This window comes from Barbus barbus (genome assembly GCF_936440315.1).
Source record: "Barbus barbus genome assembly, chromosome: 6".
NCBI lineage: Eukaryota > Metazoa > Chordata > Actinopteri > Cypriniformes > Cyprinidae > Barbus > Barbus barbus.
Window position 1 is genome coordinate 34,712,836 of NC_136734.1, and position 19,443 is coordinate 34,732,278.

The window sequence follows — 19,443 nt, forward strand, 5'->3', positions numbered from 1 at the left end:
TGCAGGAACTGTAAGATTGAATTCATTCATTTAGTTTATAAATGCATTATTTATATAAACTATGAACTATAAACAATCCGATTTGGCTATATAGGCAGTGTATGATTTGTTTTATACTATGTGATATATTTACTATAAAAAGCACAGATTACATAAACAAATTCACACTTTGGGTCTACTTAGCCTCTTACTCATTTCCCAAGACAAAGAAGAGTGAATCTTTTCAATGTAAGCAACCCCCCCCCCCCCCCATAATGTTTTCACATTGACTTAAAATTTATTTTAAAAATGTCTGCTAATGAAGCTTAAAGCTGCTTTACATTTAAAGTCTAGAAACACTGCAGTAAACAGCAATACAATATAAACACTGCAGTGTTCATGACAACGCAAATGAATGAAACATTGAATCTTTCCCCTGGACTAGTCAAGTAATATAGTTTAGCCATCCCAATCATATAAAGGATCAGTTTTCATTAGGTATTAATAGACACATTAATAGACACTGCAATACATTGGCAGTGAACTATCATGGTATTTTTATTTTATTTTTTTTATCAGAGATTGGGAAACCATTGGTCAATCGTTACTTATACAGGCTTGTACATCTGTTATATTAGTTGTTCTTGAGTTACATGAAATGAGTTGTCATTTCTATTTTTGATATTATTCCAATTTAAACTGCAACAAAATAATTCCCAAATAGATAATTACATAATTTCCCAAAGAAGATTAAAATCAATCACAGTCCTATGCAGAAATGAAATTATTTTTCTTGAAAGTCCATTTAAAATGAAAGAGTATAAATGTAAATATGTAAACAGATATATAAAAATATGTAAATGTAAAACTATTATAATTCCTATGAAAGATAACTATGATATTTAAATCTATCATGTAATTTAATTCAAATGTGAACATCTTTTTGAAGTAATGTGTTGTCAAATGTATGTGATAACTATAACTGTGTAAAAGGCTGTTATATATATTGATGACAGAGAATAGATGTAGCTTCTTACCATAAAATAAAACTCCAAAGCTTGTCCAGATATAGCCTCTGCTTAGTGTGCAAACTGACCTCAATATAAGTGTGGACGAGAGCATGACCAGTCTCAGAGATTAGAAGAGGTTCAACTTGTGGTAAGAAGCTGAAGTACTTTGCATTTGATGTTGTTACTTATGTGAGTGAGCTAAACCAGTTGATATGACAGAAGATAAAGTCTTTAAGATATTATTTTAAAGGAAAATAAACATTGATATTACATTGACTTTTACATCTAAACATGTCTAAATATAGTTTGTTTAACTGAATTTCCTGGCAGGGCTGTGAAAATTTCATCTGGTCTCAAGGAGAAGGAAGGTAGGTGGTAGCAATACATTGTGTTACTGCATTACAAATTTGGTTGATAAGTGGGTCTTTTGTCAAATCCATGTAGACTGCTTATTGTAGATGTGCTGCTATTTTTGATAAATGAGATTTCACACATGTCCAAGGGCAGATTTTAAGTGGGACTAGGGACACATTTTATACATAGTGTATGTACACATTGGTACACATAAATAAAAGATACAAACAATTATGTTTCATTTGTGTTTATGCATTTTGTTTTTACGTATTAAACTGTATCAGCAAATTGTATCTTATGCGGCAGATCTAATCTCGTGCAGCAGGCACACCATCAGTTAAAGACTAGTGTATCCACTTTTTTATTATTTTAATAGGCTTCTTCACTTTTTAATACTCTGTAAATCTATAAAGACCTGACCTACACGAGACCCTCTGTGAATTCTTTACTTGTATACTTGATCACCTATAGTCATTTTTTTCCTCCAAATTTTAGTAAGCCGCCACCATGAGTACGGACGCGGAGATGGCCCTTTATGGCAAGGCTGCCATTTACCTCCGTAAGCCTGAGAGAGAGAGAATCGAGGCTCAGAGCAAACCATTTGATGCCAAGACTGCCTGCTATGTGGCTTATCCTAAAGAGCTGTACGTCAAGGGAACAATCAAGAGCAAAGACGGTGCCAAAGTCACTGTTATTGTGCTTGACACTAAGGAGGTGAATTTTCAACATTTAGACTAGATACCAGTACAAAAATGTATTGTATATTTAATTTATTTTCTGCTATATTTAATGGATCAAATTAATAGGAGGTAGTTGCTAAAGAGGAAGACGTCCATCCAATGAATCCTCCCAAGTATGACAAGATTGAGGACATGGCCATGATGACCCATCTCAATGAACCCTCTGTGCTGTATAACCTCAAAGAGCGTTATGCTGCATGGATGATCTACGTAAGTTCTAAAGCAAAGTGAAATAGTGTTCAAGTTCATTTTGTCTGTATTTTTGCAATCTGACCACTTCTCTGCTCATTTCAGACCTACTCTGGGCTGTTCTGCGCTACTGTGAACCCCTACAAGTGGCTCCCAGTGTATGATTCAGAAGTGGTGGCTGCCTACAGAGGCAAAAAGCGTATGGAGGCCCCACCCCACATCTTTTCTGTCTCTGACAACGCCTATCAGTTCATGCAGACTGGTAAGACCTTACGGAAGTTAGTTCTATTGCTTTAATTAAATGTTGCCGTACATAAAAGAAAGATTTACCTGAATTTAAGCGTTAGCGTTAGTTCTGGCAGGTCACGTGAGTCAAGCTTGCATCAGCTGACTCTCAGCTGATCACATCGACCTATAGGAATACGACACCTATTACGATAATCCTACATAAGCGCTATTCAGTATTATTCAGCAGCTTGCTTGCTCAGGAGCAAATTACCCTCCTCCATCCCCAACTCATCCTTTCACCACAGTCAGGACTTGGCTTCTGACATTCCTGTTGAATCAGACTCCCTACACTTGAGTTATGTTACACTAAATGTAATTAAGTACATTAATGATTTCTGCTTTGTTCTGTTCTTTTAACCCTTTGGGGGTTATTATTATTGCTGCTCTCCCTGCTCATTCATGACAGGCTGCATGGATGGGCAGGGAGTTTTTGCCCAGAACAGAACTATAACGCCAAGCCAAACTGTATGCTAAGTGTCTATCATTGACGATAGTGGTCCTGACAGAAATTGTACACATTGTAATCAACAGATAGAGAAAACCAGTCTGTCCTGATTACGTAAGTATTTTCAATTCATTGACTATGGCAACAGATGTAAGTATAAGGTAGAGATATGGCAAATATAAATATATGGAGATACAGTATACAAAATAGAATATAAATATACTGTATACTTCTGTCTTCTGAAAAGTGTATATATTTGATCAATGTTTGTCTTCTCATCTTTAATAAACCAGTGGAGAATCCGGTGCTGGAAAGACTGTGAACACTAAACGTGTCATCCAGTACTTTGCCACAGTTGCAGTTCATGGTGACAAGAAGAAAGAGCAGACTGCCGGCAAAATTCAGGTATGAGACTATGTAAAAATATATGTTTACTTGGGTAATAATAATAATAATAATAACAATAATATACCCTTCAACCAATGCAGGGCTCTCTTGAGGATCAGATCATTGCTGCCAACCCTCTGCTTGAGGCTTATGGCAATGCCAAGACTGTGAGAAATGACAACTCCTCTCGTTTTGTAAGTTCACCACTTTTTATTTACAGTACATTTCATTAGTTGTGTTGGATTTTTCCACACACATATTACTATAAAACTATTATCATTACTATTATTCATGTGTCGTCTTGTTTTGTTTAAAAAAGGGTAAATTCATCAGAATTCACTTTGGCAACACAGGAAAACTGGCCAGTGCTGACATTGAGACATGTAGGTGAACATGATTTAATTTAATTTATGCATCCTACATTTGTCTTTGTCACTCTTCAGATGATTGTGACTCAAGTACATTCTCTCAACAGATCTTCTGGAGAAGTCTAGAGTCACGTTCCAGCTTTCAGATGAGAGAGGCTACCACATCTTTTACCAGATGATGACCAACCATAAGCCTGAGCTGGTTGGTAGGTGCACATATTTGATTCTATGTTTTGATGCCAGATAATATTGTAAATACTCAGATAATACCAGATAATACTCTTTCATAAATGCTCTTATGTGCATTTTACAGAAATGACGCTCATCACCACCAACCCCTATGACTTCCCCACGTGCAGTATGGGTCAGATCACAGTGGCAAGCATTGATGATAAAGAGGAGCTGGTTGCTACTGATGTGAGTCAATGCTGTTTTTTTTTTTATTAATGCATTCTATATAAATATGGCTGATCATAGAGTTCATTCTTCTCTGTAATTTCCAGACTGCTATTGACATTCTGGGCTTCACTTCTGAGGAGAAGATGGGCATCTACAAGTTCACTGGAGCAGTGCTCCATCATGGAAACGTGAAGTTCAAGCAGAAGCAGCGTGAGGAGCAGGCTGAGCCTGATGGCACAGAGGGTGAGACTAAGTAGTACTAATATGTGTGATCACATGCAGTGTTTTGATTGAGAGAATCAAAAGCACTGATTCTTTCTATTTTCATGAAGGAAAAACTAAATGTTTTCAAGGCAAGAAATGTATGGATGTTTTGTACCCTTTTAAATTGCAGATGCTGACAAAATTGCCTACCTTCTGGGTTTGAACTCTGCTGATATGCTGAAGGCTTTGTGCTACCCCAGAGTCAAGGTCGGAAATGAGTTTGTGACCAAAGGTCAGACTGTGCCACAGGTATGTAGTAACATATTTCCAGCAATTCCTTGTGTTCAGCCTGAAAATCATGATTGAATCTGACTTATTATTGCAAAATCAAAAAGTCTTTAATAAAATATCCCCTCTATTCTACTTACAGGTTTACAACTCTGTTAGCGCCTTGTCCAAATCTATCTATGAGAGGATGTTCTTGTGGATGGTCATTCGTATCAACCAGATGTTGGACACAAAACAACAAAGAAATTTCTACATCGGTGTGCTGGATATTGCTGGCTTTGAGATCTTTGATGTAAGAATCTTTTATGTTTATCTCTCTTTATGGCAAATTGAGTTACATTCAGCAGTCAGTAAATGGTCCTGTTCCTTTCTCCAGTACAACAGCATGGAGCAGCTGTGCATCAACTTCACTAACGAGAAACTGCAACAGTTTTTCAACCACACCATGTTTGTGCTGGAACAAGAGGAGTACAAGAAGGAGGGCATTGTTTGGGCGTTCATTGACTTCGGCATGGACTTGGCTGCTTGCATTGAGCTCATTGAGAAGGTTTTTACTGGTTTATGAACTTAATTTCCATTTTCCGTTTTCAAAAGTATACATTTTTAATAATAAGTATTATTTTATAAACAGCCCATGGGTATCTTCTCCATCCTTGAAGAGGAGTGCATGTTCCCCAAGGCTTCAGACACTACCTTCAAGAACAAGCTGTATGATCAGCATCTTGGCAAGTCCAATGCTTTCGAGAAGCCAAAGCCTGCCAAAGGCAAAGCTGAGGCCCACTTCTCTCTGGTCCACTACGCTGGAACTGTGGACTACAACATTACTGGCTGGTTGGACAAGAACAAGGATCCACTGAATGAGTCTGTTCTGCAGCTTTACCAGAAGTCTTCTGTCAAACTGCTAGCTACTCTCTACCCACCTGTTGTTGAGGGTAATGACAAAACCTGAAATGTTAATTAAATCGTGTTAATTTAATTAACCAAACATTGATTTAATGTTGCACTTTCTTCTGGTTATTACAATGTGTCTTCCTTTGTCTTTTCATTTACTTAGAGACCGGTGGTGGCAAGAAGGCAGGCAAGAAGAAGGGTGGTTCCATGCAGACTGTATCTTCTCAGTTTAGAGTATGTCTTTGTGTTTGTTTGTTTCAGCTTGCTTGACTCTAAGTCAGAGAAATATATATATAAACAACTGAGAGAATGTGACTAAGAAAGCTGTAACAATTCATGATTAAACAGGAGAACTTGGGCAAGCTCATGACCAACTTGAGGAGCACTCACCCTCACTTTGTGCGTTGCCTGATTCCCAATGAGTCCAAGACTCCAGGTAAAGTTATAAAGGGCTTACAGATATTTTGACATTAACAAAAGTAATATATATAATAATGATGATGTCAATTTACCAAGCTGATAATCTAAACTGTTCTTTATAGGTCTCATGGAGAACTTCCTGGTTATCCACCAGCTGAGGTGTAACGGTGTGCTGGAGGGCATCAGAATCTGCAGAAAGGGCTTCCCCAGCAGAATCCTCTATGGTGACTTCAAGCAGAGGTAAATGGGACCACATGAAAAACACCATTTTCTGTATGAGGCTTTTAATTAGAGGATATGAAGCATTTTGATTGATCTTCAACAGATACAAGGTGCTGAATGCCGGTGTAATCCCAGAGGGACAGTTTATTGACAACAAGAAGGCTTCTGAGAAACTCCTGGGATCCATTGACGTTGATCACGAGCAGTACAAATTTGGACACACAAAGGTTCATATTCTACTTTACAGCAATTAAAACATTGAATAATCATGATCTATTGTTTATGCTCATTCTGTTTAAATCAATATCTTTTGATTTGTTGTGAATTCAGGTGTTCTTCAAAGCTGGTCTTCTGGGTACTCTTGAGGAGATGCGTGATGAGAAACTGGCTTCTCTGGTAACAATGACTCAGGCTCTTTGCCGCGGTTACTTGATGAGGAGGGAGTTTGTGAAGATGATGGAGAGGAGGTGAGGAATGTCATGAATAAATATAATATCAATAATACCAGTGTGAATGGTAAATAATGATAATTATGGCATTTAATAATTAATTATTCTTAGGGAGTCCATTTACACTATCCAATACAACATTCGCTCATTCATGAATGTCAAACACTGGCCATGGATGAAGGTTTACTACAAGATTAAGCCTCTGCTGAAGAGTGCTGAGACTGAGAAGGAGTTGTCAAACATGAAAGAGGATTATACAAAATGCAAAGAAAATCTTGCCAAGGCTGAAGCCAAAAAGAAGGAGCTTGAAGAGAAGATGGTGGCACTGCTGCAAGAGAAAAATGATCTGCAGCTGCAAGCAGCATCTGTGAGTTTGCCAAATTGAATTAACTGAATTTTGGCTCCATTAAAATTAACAGTATGGTTTCCAGTGATAGTGATATATTTTCTAAACAGGAATCTGAGAATCTCTCAGATGCTGAGGAGAGGTGTGAGGGTCTGATCAAGAGCAAAATTCAGCTTGAAGCTAAACTCAAAGAGACAACTGAAAGACTGGAGGATGAGGAAGAGATCAATGCTGAACTGACAGCCAAGAAGAGGAAACTGGAGGATGAGTGCTCTGAGCTGAAGAAAGACATCGATGACCTGGAGCTCACCTTGGCTAAAGTGGAAAAGGAGAAACATGCCACTGAGAATAAGGTTGGAGATTATGTTGGTTTAAGATTAGATTCATCTCTGTTTTATATGATGATGCAGAATATGTATTGTAAAATTTTTTTTAAAAACTCATTTGGAACAAAAAAAAAAATCACACAGGTCAAGAACTTGACGGAGGAAATGGCAGCTCAGGATGAGAGCGTTGCCAAGCTTACAAAGGAGAAGAAAGCCCTCCAAGAGGCACATCAGCAGACCTTGGATGATCTCCAGGCAGAGGAGGACAAAGTCAACACCCTGACCAAATCCAAGACAAAACTTGAGCAGCAAGTTGATGATGTGAGTTACTAACTAAACATGTCATTAATTAATTAAATTAACTGTCTTTTTTACCCTGAAAATATTTTCTATATCACTGTCCAATAGCTTGAGGGTTCCCTTGAACAAGAGAAGAAGCTCCGCATGGACCTGGAGAGAGCCAAGAGAAAGCTTGAAGGAGACCTGAAATTAGCCCAAGAGTCCATCATGGACCTGGAAAATGACAAACAGCAATCTGAGGAGAAAATTAAAAAGTAATTAAAACAATCTTTTAATGAAAACTTTTTAATTTGTTATTGTTTAAAAAACTCATTATTGAACGCCCACAGGAAAGACTTTGAAACAAGCCAGCTGCTCAGCAAGATTGAAGATGAACAAACTCTGGGTGCTCAACTCCAGAAGAAGATCAAGGAGCTTCAGGTATGAAATTGAGAGATTTTGATCAAATCCAGATCACTAAAAATTCTGATTAACTACTTGCCACTGTAGGCTCGCATTGAGGAACTGGAGGAAGAGATTGAGGCTGAGCGTGCTGCTCGCGCCAAGGTTGAGAAGCAGAGAGCTGATCTCTCCAGGGAACTTGAGGAGATCAGTGAGAGGCTTGAGGAGGCTGGAGGAGCCACTGCTTCTCAGATTGAGATGAATAAAAAGCGTGAAGCTGAATTCCAGAAGCTGCGTCGTGATCTTGAAGAGTCCACCCTCCAGCATGAAGCTACAGCTGCTGCCCTCCGTAAGAAGCAGGCAGACACTGTGGCCGAGCTGGGAGAGCAAATTGACAACCTCCAGCGTGTCAAGCAGAAGCTTGAGAAAGAGAAGAGTGAATACAAAATGGAGATTGATGATCTCTCCAGCAACATGGAGACTGTTGCCAAAGCAAAGGTTGGGAATTTTATGCCTAAAGAATATAGAACATGTCTTGAAGTTTTTCAAACATCTAATGATCTTGTATTTGTAGGGCAATCTTGAGAAAATGTGCCGCACCCTCGAGGACCAACTTAGTGAAATAAAGTCTAAGAATGACGAGAACATTCGCCAGATAAATGACCTCAGTGCTCAAAGAGCAAGACTTCAAACTGAAAATGGTAACCATAAACAATCACGAAGAAATTAATAGTACTTCAATAGTAATTGAGTCTTATTAGAGAAAACTTACATTAAAATGTTCTTTTATATAGTTTGTTTTGATATTAACTGTTGGAGACATTAACACAATCTGACACAGTGAGTTTAAATTTACACAGGTGAGTTTGGTCGTCAGCTGGAGGAGAAGGAGGCTTTGGTTTCTCAGCTCACCAGAGGCAAACAAGCTTTCACTCAGCAAACTGAAGAGCTTAAGAGGCATGTTGAAGAGGAGGTTAAGGTAATATAGCATAGTCAAAACAAACAAACACACAATTTTGACTATGCTACTAAGCAATAAAGCTAATATTATGTGACTTTCTCTCCTAGGCTAAGAACGCACTGGCTCATGCTGTGCAATCAGCCCGTCATGACTGCGACCTGCTCCGTGAGCAGTTTGAGGAAGAGCAGGAGGCAAAGGCTGAGCTGCAGCGGGGAATGTCAAAGGCCAACAGTGAAGTTGCTCAGTGGAGAGCCAAATATGAAACTGATGCCATCCAGCGCACTGAGGAGCTTGAAGAGGCCAAGTATGAACATCACAAAAGCTGATTACTATTTGTTCATATGGAAAAAGCCTTTCGTGTTAAAACTTTACAAATTCATTGTAGGAAGAAGCTGGCTCAGCGCTTGCAGGAGGCAGAGGAACAAATTGAGGCTGTAAATTCCAAATGTGCATCTCTGGAAAAGACCAAACAGAGACTCCAGGGTGAGGTGGAGGACCTCATGATTGATGTGGAGAGAGCCAATTCTTTGGCTGCCAACCTTGACAAGAAGCAGAGGAACTTTGACAAGGTAAAAAAAAATAATCATTATATGATATTCTCTTCCTAAATCATTGCTAAAATGGGCTTTGTTGAAGATGTTCTAAATAAACTTGACCTTGAAATATCTTCACCAAAGGTCCTGGCAGAATGGAAGCAGAAATATGAGGAAGGTCAGGCAGAGCTGGAAGGTGCCCAGAAAGAGGCTCGTTCACTCAGCACTGAGCTGTTCAAGATGAAGAACTCTTATGAGGAGAGTATGGATCAGCTGGAGACCCTCAAGAGAGAAAACAAGAATCTGCAGCGTAAGAATGACATTACTAAGTTGATTATTTAAATCTGTTTTACAGTGTTAAATCTGTAGTGATTCACAGTATATTTGTTGATTTAATATTTTCTTTCTAACTTGTAGAGGAGATTTCAGATCTGACAGAGCAGTTAGGTGAGACTGGTAAGAGCATCCATGAGCTGGAAAAGGCCAAGAAGACAGTGGAGACTGAGAAGTCTGAGATTCAGACTGCCCTGGAGGAAGCTGAAGTGAGTATCCTGAGATTGAGATGTAATTCTTGCTAGAAGCATTATATTGTGTTGTTAATGCATATTTTTAATCTGAAATGTAAATGTTTTTTATTTGTTATTTTTCAAAGGGCACCCTGGAGCATGAGGAATCCAAGATTCTCCGTGTCCAGCTTGAGCTAAACCAGGTCAAGGGTGAGATTGACAGGAAGCTTGCAGAGAAGGATGAGGAAATGGAGCAGATCAAGAGGAACAGCCAGAGAGTCATTGAATCCATGCAGAGCACTCTGGACTCTGAGGTCAGGAGCAGGAATGATGCCCTGAGAATCAAGAAGAAGATGGAGGGAGACCTTAATGAGATGGAGATTCAGCTGAGCCATGCCAATCGCCAAGCTTCTGAGGCCCAGAAACAGCTCAGGAACGTTCAGGGACAACTCAAGGTATGTGGCATCTCTTTGTCTTTGGGGTGCATAAATTTGTTTGTATAATCTAACCTATGCTAAGTAAAGGCAAACAGAAAGCACATCAAAAGCTTACTGTAATGCTATTGTTATGTCCAGGATGCCCAACTGCACCTTGATGATGCTCTGATAGGACAGGAAGACATGAAGGAGCAGGTGGCAATGGTGGAGCGCAGAAACACTCTGATGCAAGCTGAGATTGAAGAGCTGAGAGCTGCTCTGGAGCAGACAGAGAGAGGCCGCAAAGTGGCTGAACAAGAGCTGGTGGACATCAGTGAGCGTGTTGGGCTGCTGCACTCTCAGGTTAGGGCATGTTGTTTTTACAGTGAAGTTAAGGAAATTGAGAGCATTGTTTAACATTTTTATACGGATGCTTTCCATATTGCAGAACACAAGTCTCCTGAACACCAAGAAGAAGCTCGAGTCTGACCTTGTTCAGATCCAGAGTGAAGTTGACGACACTGTACAGGAAGCCAGAAACGCAGAGGACAAGGCCAAGAAAGCCATCACTGATGTGAGAAACCGTAGCTGCCAAATGTTTCACAAAACATTTGTGTACTTAAAAATGTCAATCTAATATATATCTATATCAATGCAAAAGGCTGCAATGATGGCAGAAGAGCTCAAGAAGGAGCAGGACACCAGTTCTCACCTTGAGAGGATGAAGAAGAATCTGGAGGTCACAGTGAAGGACCTGCAGCACCGTCTGGATGAGGCTGAGAATCTGGCCATGAAGGGAGGAAAGAAACAACTCCAGAAGTTGGAGAGCAGAGTAAATATTTATTTTCATATAAATATAATATTAGGATAAAATCTCTTGAAGATGTTGCTTACACGTATTCCTAAAATTAAAGCACCATCTTGAAACCTTAGTTCACTTATTTATTATGTGCTATCAAAGGTTCGTGAGCTTGAGGTTGAAGTTGAAGCAGAACAGAGACGTGGAGTTGATGCTGTTAAGGGTGTCCGCAAATATGAGAGGAGAGTGAAAGAGCTGTCTTATCAGGTATGATCATTCCCTACCATATCCATAGGTTTATCCATACAAATCTATGAATTTTTTTTTTATTGTTTGTAGACTGAGGAGGATAAGAAGAACATCAACAGACTTCAGGATCTGGTTGATAAGCTGCAGTTGAAGGTCAAAGCCTACAAGAGGCAGGCTGAGGAGGCGGTATGTTAAATAAATCTGAACATTTTGACACATTGATTATTAATTCATTAGTAATTTATGTAGTGGAACAGTATAACTGATGTTCCACAGCTTAGTTAACAAACACTAAAAATTTTACTCTTTAGGAGGAGCAAGGCAACACTCATTTGTCCAAGTTGAGGAAGGTGCAGCATGAGCTGGAGGAGGCTGAGGAGCGTGCTGACATTGCTGAGTCTCAAGTCAACAAGCTCAGAGTCAAGAGCCGTGATGCTGGAAAGGTTGGTTGCGAATCTTTACTCTGTAAAGTAAATGCTTGCCTGCATTTACTGAGAAGAAACATACAGTATTCAGCTTACGCTTGAAAAATGTACTTACATGAGTATTTACATGACTTCTGTATGTCATATTTTCTTTTTCTCAGATCAAAGAAGAATGAAACCCCCAAACCTGATGAGAGCCTCTACTAAAGTCATATAATATGATTGTTCAGTAGATTTACATGTAATTTTCATTCTGAAATAAATCTGTGTTAACTAGACATTTGTTTTGGAGTGATCGTCAGAGCAATTTTATTCTCAAATAAATTAATGAATTGATTTTAAAAAAATGACACTTAAATACTGAAATATTCCAGCATAATACACATAATAGCTGTCAATAATGTAAAAAAGTTTGTTCATTAAGGTTTCCTCCACTCATGCAGGCAAAAAAAGTTTATTAAAAGTAAATTAAACTTACTTAACTTTATCATCCTTAAAGGCCATTCTTTATGTACACAACAGTATACATATACAAACAGCAACACAACACACACTAAATAATACACATTTATAAGAAGTCATTTAAAAACATTATTCAGCAGGCATAAAATAATTATTAAATCTATTTGATTTGCACAAAGGGAGTTTATCTTTCCTGAGGGAAGCAGTTGAAATTCAGTACACAATGGGTGGGTGACATCGGAAAGGACTAAATGGCCCTTCCTGGTTAATATGTTCATAAATTTGGTGCCCACTACCTTGCTGCACATTTTAACTATACTGTTCAACTTACTCCAGTTCTTTACATTCAGATTGCCATACCAACAAATATTGGAAAAACTTGAGACAAATTTAATAAAACGGGTGTAAAAAATGTGGATAAAAGAAACATCTATACGAAAGGTTGTTAGTTTCCTCAAAATAAATTGAAGAGCTTTCCCTATATAATGTCAGTGTTTGCTTCAAATTTTAGTTTATCATCAAATACAGGCCCTAAATATTTATACTCCACCAGAAGAAGACAACAATGCATTGGACAACACACCATTAACACATATTCTTTGAGATCTGTTAGTTAAAAAATCCACTAACCAACACACAATGTTTAAGTCACACAATGTCAATTTTAAGTGAATATTGTTGGTAAGAGTCCTTGCCAAATATTGGGCTGAACCCAGTTAAAAGCAGAGGAAAAAATCAATGAAACACAAACATACATGATTATTTGTGTTGTGGTTGCTAACCAGTTCTTCATTGTAATTATCTGTTGTGGTAATACTGTCGTGAAGTCATGCTGATGCACATGCATCACAGCTCTACCGTATTCCGTGCTGTTACCGCTGGAGTTCCTCGAGTAAACTAGCATTCACCTGAAGCTCTGTTTGAGAAAGCGCGCACTTCTCCTCCTTGTCTCGGCGCTGAGGGATTACGGATCTTCCAAACACTCTGCGCTGCAAATACTTGAAGAAATTGAAGAAGCTGCACAGTGCACAGCTAAAATTGCAGAGACTAATGCAGCTAAAACCGATGTCACCTCTAAAACCGATGTACCTGCAAATACAGTCATGGATGATGAGTTCCAGTCTGCAGGTGCAATCATCCAGCAAACACAGCTTCAGTCAAGGCAACAAAAACGGAAATGTGGCAACTGTGGCTCCATTCGTTAATGCCAACAGGTCCCCAGACTGCCCAGCTATCGGCCAAAAGTTTAGACATTGTGGCAAGCTTAACCACTTTGCAAGGCGGTGCAGATCAAAGTCCAGTTTGCAGCCTTCACCAGCAGTAATTCATACACTTGGTCTTCACTCAGTCACTTTCTCTACATGTGGTGTGCAGCTGAAAGACTGTTGAGTTACAACCTCTGAAGCTCTGTGGTTATGGCCAAGCCAGCATTGCAGTGACTGGAGTAGTTAAACTGCCAGTACAATATGGGCGAAAATGTCTACCAGAGTTTCCATTCTACGTAACTCAGCATGGCGCTTGACTTGTTCCTTAGCCTTGATTTTTCTCTGCATGACAACTGTGGTGCAACCATTCTTCAGGTGGACTCTCCATGGCAGTCAGAGTTTCCAGCTCTATTCAGTGGTTTGGGATGCCTCTCTGTTTTTTCCCACAAACCCCTGCTTAACCCAGATGTACCTCCTGTAATCCAGCAAAGGAGTGCCTCTCGCCATGCGCAACAAGGTCACCACTGAACTACAGGGCATGCTAGCTGCAGACCTCATTGAGCCCATTGATGCTTCCCCTTGGGTCTCAAACCTTGTGATTGTGCAAAAACGGTCTGGTGGCATACGTCTCTGTGTTGACCTTCGTGGACCTAACAAGGCTGTGGTGCCAGACAAATACCCATTGCAGACTATTGAGGAACTCGCAACACTCTTCTATGGTTCCTCAGTGTTCACAAAGCTGGATCTTAAGCAAGGTTACATGCAGATACCCCTGCACGAGGACAGCAGAAACCTGACTTCATTTGTGACTCACATGGGTTTGTTTAATTTTAAAAGGATTCCTTTTGGCCTAAGTTCACCACCTAGTTGCTTTCAGAAAATCATGGCTGCTGTTCTAGCAGGACTCCTAGGTACGGCTGTGTACTTAGATTATATTTTCGTACATGGAAAGGAATGGCAACTCATGACGAATGCCTCAGACGGGTGTTCACAGCTCTGTCAAGACACAATCTGACATTAAACACAGAAAAATGCGTGTTTGCTGTCCCAGCAATAGACTTTGTAGGTCTTCGGGTGTCCAGCTCAGGTATCACACCATTGCAGTCCAACGTAAAAGCCATTCTCAACCTTCCAGTGCTAACCTCAGCTGGACAGCTTGCATCCTTCCTTGGCATGACTGCTTACAAGCTCGGCTTCTTACCTCAGTATTCTGAAATCACTGCCCCTCTACGACAGCTACTCAAGCATAACACCCCTTGGGCATGGACGGCAGATTGTGAGCAGGCTATTCAATGACTCAAACACCTTCTCACGTCACCACCAACTCTAGCTCATTTTGATCTCTCCAGTCCCACCCTGGTGACATGTGATGCATCAACATTAGCAGTCAGAGCAGTCCTGTCACAGCTGCACGATGGCATTGAAAAGCCTATTGCTTTTGCTTCAAGGGCTCTGAGTACTGCTGAGCAGAAATACTCTGTGGGAGAAAGAGAGGCATTGGCGTGCATTTGGGCATGTGAGTGCTGGCACATTTACTTATATGGACGATCCTTTACTCTCAGAACAGACCACCAGGCTCTCACTACCCTCATGTCCTTTGCCGGAAGGGGCCACAAGCCCCTCATGCTTCACCGATGGGCTGACAGGTTGAATCAGTACAGCTACCGCTGCTGTTCACTCCTGGAAAAGACAACGTGGTTGCAGATTTCCTGTCATGTTCAGCTGCAGAGCCAACTAGCACAGCCAAGCAGCCAGAGTCAGATACAGAGAGCGATCTTGTGCAGTTAGTGTATGAGCCCTTACAGGCCGCAGTGTCTCTTGAAGAACTCAAGCGAGAGTCTGCAGCAGACCCACTCTTCGTCACCCTCAGCACGTACATTCAGAACGGCTGGCCTGCTCAGGTGAGCGCTGACCTGACACTTTTCTCCCGAGTCAGGGCAGAATTGGCATGGGGTGAGTCATGCATTGCGTGGGGGCACTGAGCAGTCATTCCTCTGTCCCTTAGGGGGCGGGTGCTGTCAATAGCACATGAGGGTCACGTGGGGATAGTTAAACTGAAGCAGAGGTGCTGAGATTTGGTTTGGTGGCCAGGGATTTACAGAGAGCTAGAAGCTCTTGTACGTGACAGTGCACCTTGTCTGCTTAGTGGTAAAACAGGTGCTCCAGCACCGCCACCTTTGCAACCTGTTGACTGGCCCACCAAGCCATGGAAGCATCTACAGCTGGACATTTGTGTGTCTGTTCCTCACCATCAGCGGTTTCTAGTTGTGGTGTGTGACCTCCACTCAAAGTGGCCCGAGGTTGTGCCTATGGGCTCAGTTACAGCCTCCACAATGGTTGATCTCCTGGACCAACTCTTTTCCGGATGGGGAATCCCGCAGACCATTACCACTGACAATGGGCCGCAGATCGTTTCCAGTGAGTTTTCATCGTACCTGGCTTCAAGAGGCATAGCCCACATACATAACCTTCTACCATCCTCAAGCTAATGGCAGCATGGAAAGATTTAATCAAAGCCTGAAAAATGGCATTCGTGCACACCTTGCCCAAGGTTTCCCATTTAAGGCTGCTCTCTCCCAGACCCTCTTGCATTATCGCACTACCCAACATGCCACCACTGGGGTGTCCCCTGCCTGTCTTATGCTTGGCAGGGAACAAGAATTACCATTGAACAGGATGCGCCCACCTCACCAGCTCCCAGTGAACACTTCGATTCGGGTACGGGTTCATCAACATCAGCGCAACATGAGAGCCAGATATGACAGCAATCATCATGTTCGGCCCACAAAGATAAGAGTAAAAGATTGGGTAAGAGCCTGTAGGCCACATCGCCGCAATAAATTGAGCTCTTTCCTGTCTGAGCCCCTCCAGGTCACTTTTGAGCTAGCTAATGGATCCCGCTGTCATGCCAGTTGTCTTCGTAGAGTGCCCACCCCCTCTGTTATGGAGGAAAACCTGAACCAGCCTATGGACCCCATTCTGCCACCACTAAATCTGGATTCTGATGTAGCCACCAGACAGGAAGTGAGAACCGAATGCTGTCAGAGCCCACAATCTGAAGATGCCCCTATGACTATTCGCTCTGTGAGGACAAGGGCACATCCTGCACACTTCCAGGACTTTGAAGCTACGTTTCATACTTAAGCGTGGTGGGAGGGGGGGGGATGTTGTGGTTGCTAACCAGTTCTTTATTGTTATAGTTGTAGTAATACTGTCGTTAAGTCATGCTGATGCGGACACTTCACAGTTATACCGTATTCCGTGCTGTTGCCGCTGGAGTTCCTTGAGTAAACTAGCATTCACCCGAAGCTCCGTTTATATGTGTTTTTGTTGAACATAACAATTTGTACCTTAATGTCTTAACATCATATTTAGTAATGTATAAGTGGTATCTTCCACTCCTCTACCTTATCTACTACATAGGATCAAGTGCTGACTGGCAAAAATCCCCTTCCTAACTTATTTTTTAAATTATTATTTCATTACCAAAGAGGTGAGTGCAACAGGCTTATAATCATTAAGAGAAATGGAATTTATTATTATTATTTTTTTTTTGGCAATTGGCACTACTATGGAATCTTTTAAAATACAAGGGACAAGTTGGTCATAAGCAGCCAGTTGGCCATTTAATAGAATTTAGCTCGTAAAAGGGCCACCAGTTCAAAGAATATGACTTACTAAAAGAAATCTTTCTCTGAATATAGGTCATGGGTTTGATGTTCAAATAATAATAAATGTATGAATGGATAAAACATGCAGACTATACATTGAAAGCAATATGTTGCTTTAGATAAAGGCTTATTCCAAATGTAGCTTATAAATGTAAATGTTTGAGTGGAAATTTTGCCATGACAGCAATAACTCCAAAAGAAATGGAGTGGATTAATAAATACCTTGGAGGCTACAATAGTGGACTCTTTGAGCTGGAAACTGCCCATTAATGGTTTCAACATATGTCGGTTAATGAAAAATTATATTTACGATTCAATCTATGTATGATCTATACTTTAGGTGTATGAGTTTCAGGATTAAAATAGAATAAATATGCAATATAAATTATCTAATTTGACATCGCATCCATTTGTTACCAACAAAATCAGAGAAATAATCTGTTTTTGTAAATAAAAAAAAGAAGCTTTCAATCACACTTACTAAGATCATGTTCTATTCAATTAGCCCTTTCTTTAAAAACAAACAAACAATAGCCACATTCAGTAGAAAATGTTTGTCAGTCCTGTATTTGAGTCGACAATATGGTTACGTTCCCACAAAGGTTATCTACAGAAGTGAAAACTGCATTCACCAAATGTGCACCTGCAGTATCTGCTGTGTTAACAAGACATTTCGCTACTTCCACTTTTAAGTAGAACGCTTATTTTGTTTACTAGGATGAGAGTTGCTGAAATCGCGTTTGGTCTCGTACTGTATCGTGTATCTTGGCAGTGTGTGCACTTGCTTGGCCATTTGTAGTTGATAAACAGGAAAGTGGGTCCAGCTGAATTGAAATGATCATTTGTTAGATTGGTATAATAAAGGTTATTATACCGCGGCAGCGGTCGCGGCAGTCGTCGTGTGAAGCCCTCTTAGTGTGAAGACCAAAGAGTGTAAAGACCATCGACTCTACCGTGCGACTCCACCGGGCAGGGACACCGGCAAGGGATAGTAGTAGCTTTTTATTTAATTTTTTCATTGATATGTTTATTATTGAAATGTTGTTGTTATATGCATGTGTTAATTTTATTTAATTTCTTTATTTTCTTAAATATGTGGGTAGATAGTATTTATAGAGTTGTAACTTTTTAGTTTTAGTTACTTTTTCTTATTTGTAAGTCGCTTTGGACAAAAGCGTCTGCTAAATGACAAAAGTAAAAAAGTAAAGAGTGTAAAGACCATCGACTCTACCGTGCGACTCCACCGGGCAGGGACACCGGCAAGGGATAGTAGTAGCTTTTTATTTAATTTTTTCATTGATATGTTTATTATTGAAATGTTGTTGTTATATGCATGTGTTAATTTTATTTAATTTCTTTATTTTCTTAAATATGTGGGTAGATAGTATTTATAGAGTTGTAACTTTTTAGTTTTAGTTACTTTTTCTTATTTGTAAGTCGCTTTGGACAAAAGCGTCTGCTAAATGACAAAAGTAAAAAAGTAAAGAGTGTAAAGACCATCGACTCTACCGTGCGACTCCACCGGGCAGGGACACCGGCAAGGGATAGTAGTAGCTTTTTATTTAATTTTTTCATTGATATGTTTATTATTGAAATGTTGTTGTTATATGCATGTGTTAATTTTATTTAATTTCTTTATTTTCTTAAATATGTGGGTAGATAGTATTTATAGAGTTGTAACTTTTTAGTTTTAGTTACTTTTTCTTATTTGTAAGTCGCTTTGGACAAAAGCGTCTGCTAAATGACAAAAGTAAAAAAGTAAAGAGTGTAAAGACCATCGACTCTACCGTGCGACTCCACCGGGCAGGGACACCGGCAAGGGATAGTAGTAGCTTTTTATTTAATTTTTTCATTGATATGTTTATTATTGAAATGTTGTTGTTATATGCATGTGTTAATTTTATTTAATTTCTTTATTTTCTTAAATATGTGGGTAGATAGTATTTATAGAGTTGTAACTTTTTAGTTTTAGTTACTTTTTCTTATTTGTAAGTCGCTTTGGACAAAAGCGTCTGCTAAATGACAAAAGTAAAAAAGTAAAGAGTGTAAAGACCATCGACTCTACCGTGCGACTCCACCGGGCAGGGACACCGGCAAGGGATAGTAGTAGCTTTTTATTTAATTTTTTCATTGATATGTTTATTATTGAAATGTTGTTGTTATATGCATGTGTTAATTTTATTTAATTTCTTTATTTTCTTAAATATGTGGGTAGATAGTATTTATAGAG

General features: G+C 39.8%; 1 protein-coding gene across 1 annotated transcript; it reads left to right on the forward strand.

Moving 5' to 3' along the window:
• Positions 1-1,108: 1,108 nt before the first annotated feature.
• LOC306871350 (myosin heavy chain, fast skeletal muscle-like) lies at positions 1,109-12,152 on the forward strand. Its single transcript, XM_079419195.1, has 41 exons — positions 1,109-1,137; positions 1,320-1,357; positions 1,839-2,057; positions 2,150-2,293; positions 2,378-2,534; positions 3,092-3,119; positions 3,299-3,410; positions 3,494-3,586; positions 3,712-3,775; positions 3,868-3,966; positions 4,074-4,177; positions 4,264-4,402; positions 4,554-4,672; positions 4,794-4,943; positions 5,028-5,198; positions 5,283-5,583; positions 5,706-5,776; positions 5,891-5,978; positions 6,085-6,202; positions 6,288-6,411; positions 6,515-6,651; positions 6,745-7,000; positions 7,090-7,332; positions 7,450-7,626; positions 7,714-7,859; positions 7,935-8,025; positions 8,095-8,484; positions 8,561-8,687; positions 8,847-8,965; positions 9,055-9,251; positions 9,333-9,516; positions 9,625-9,790; positions 9,898-10,022; positions 10,133-10,441; positions 10,562-10,765; positions 10,851-10,976; positions 11,064-11,234; positions 11,364-11,468; positions 11,541-11,636; positions 11,762-11,893; positions 12,037-12,152. The coding sequence occupies exons 3-41, from the start codon at positions 1,851-1,853 to the stop codon at positions 12,049-12,051; spliced, it is 5,805 nt and encodes a 1,934-aa protein (XP_079275321.1). The 5' UTR covers positions 1,109-1,137; positions 1,320-1,357; positions 1,839-1,850; the 3' UTR covers positions 12,052-12,152.
• Positions 12,153-19,443: the final 7,291 nt, after the last annotated feature.

What these genes read in the sequence shown, in the direction of transcription:
- LOC306871350 (XM_079419195.1), top strand. Translation starts at nt 1,851, where the DNA reads ATGAGTACGGACGCGGAGATGGCCCTTTATGGCAAGGCTGCCATTTAC. An exon ending in TTGTGCTTGACACTAAGGAG is followed by an intron (nt 2,058 to 2,149) that starts GTGAATTTTCAA and finishes TCAAATTAATAG; the next exon opens with GAGGTAGTTGCTAAAGAGGA. An exon ending in TCTGAGGAGAAAATTAAAAA is followed by an intron (nt 7,860 to 7,934) that starts GTAATTAAAACA and finishes GAACGCCCACAG; the next exon opens with GAAAGACTTTGAAACAAGCC.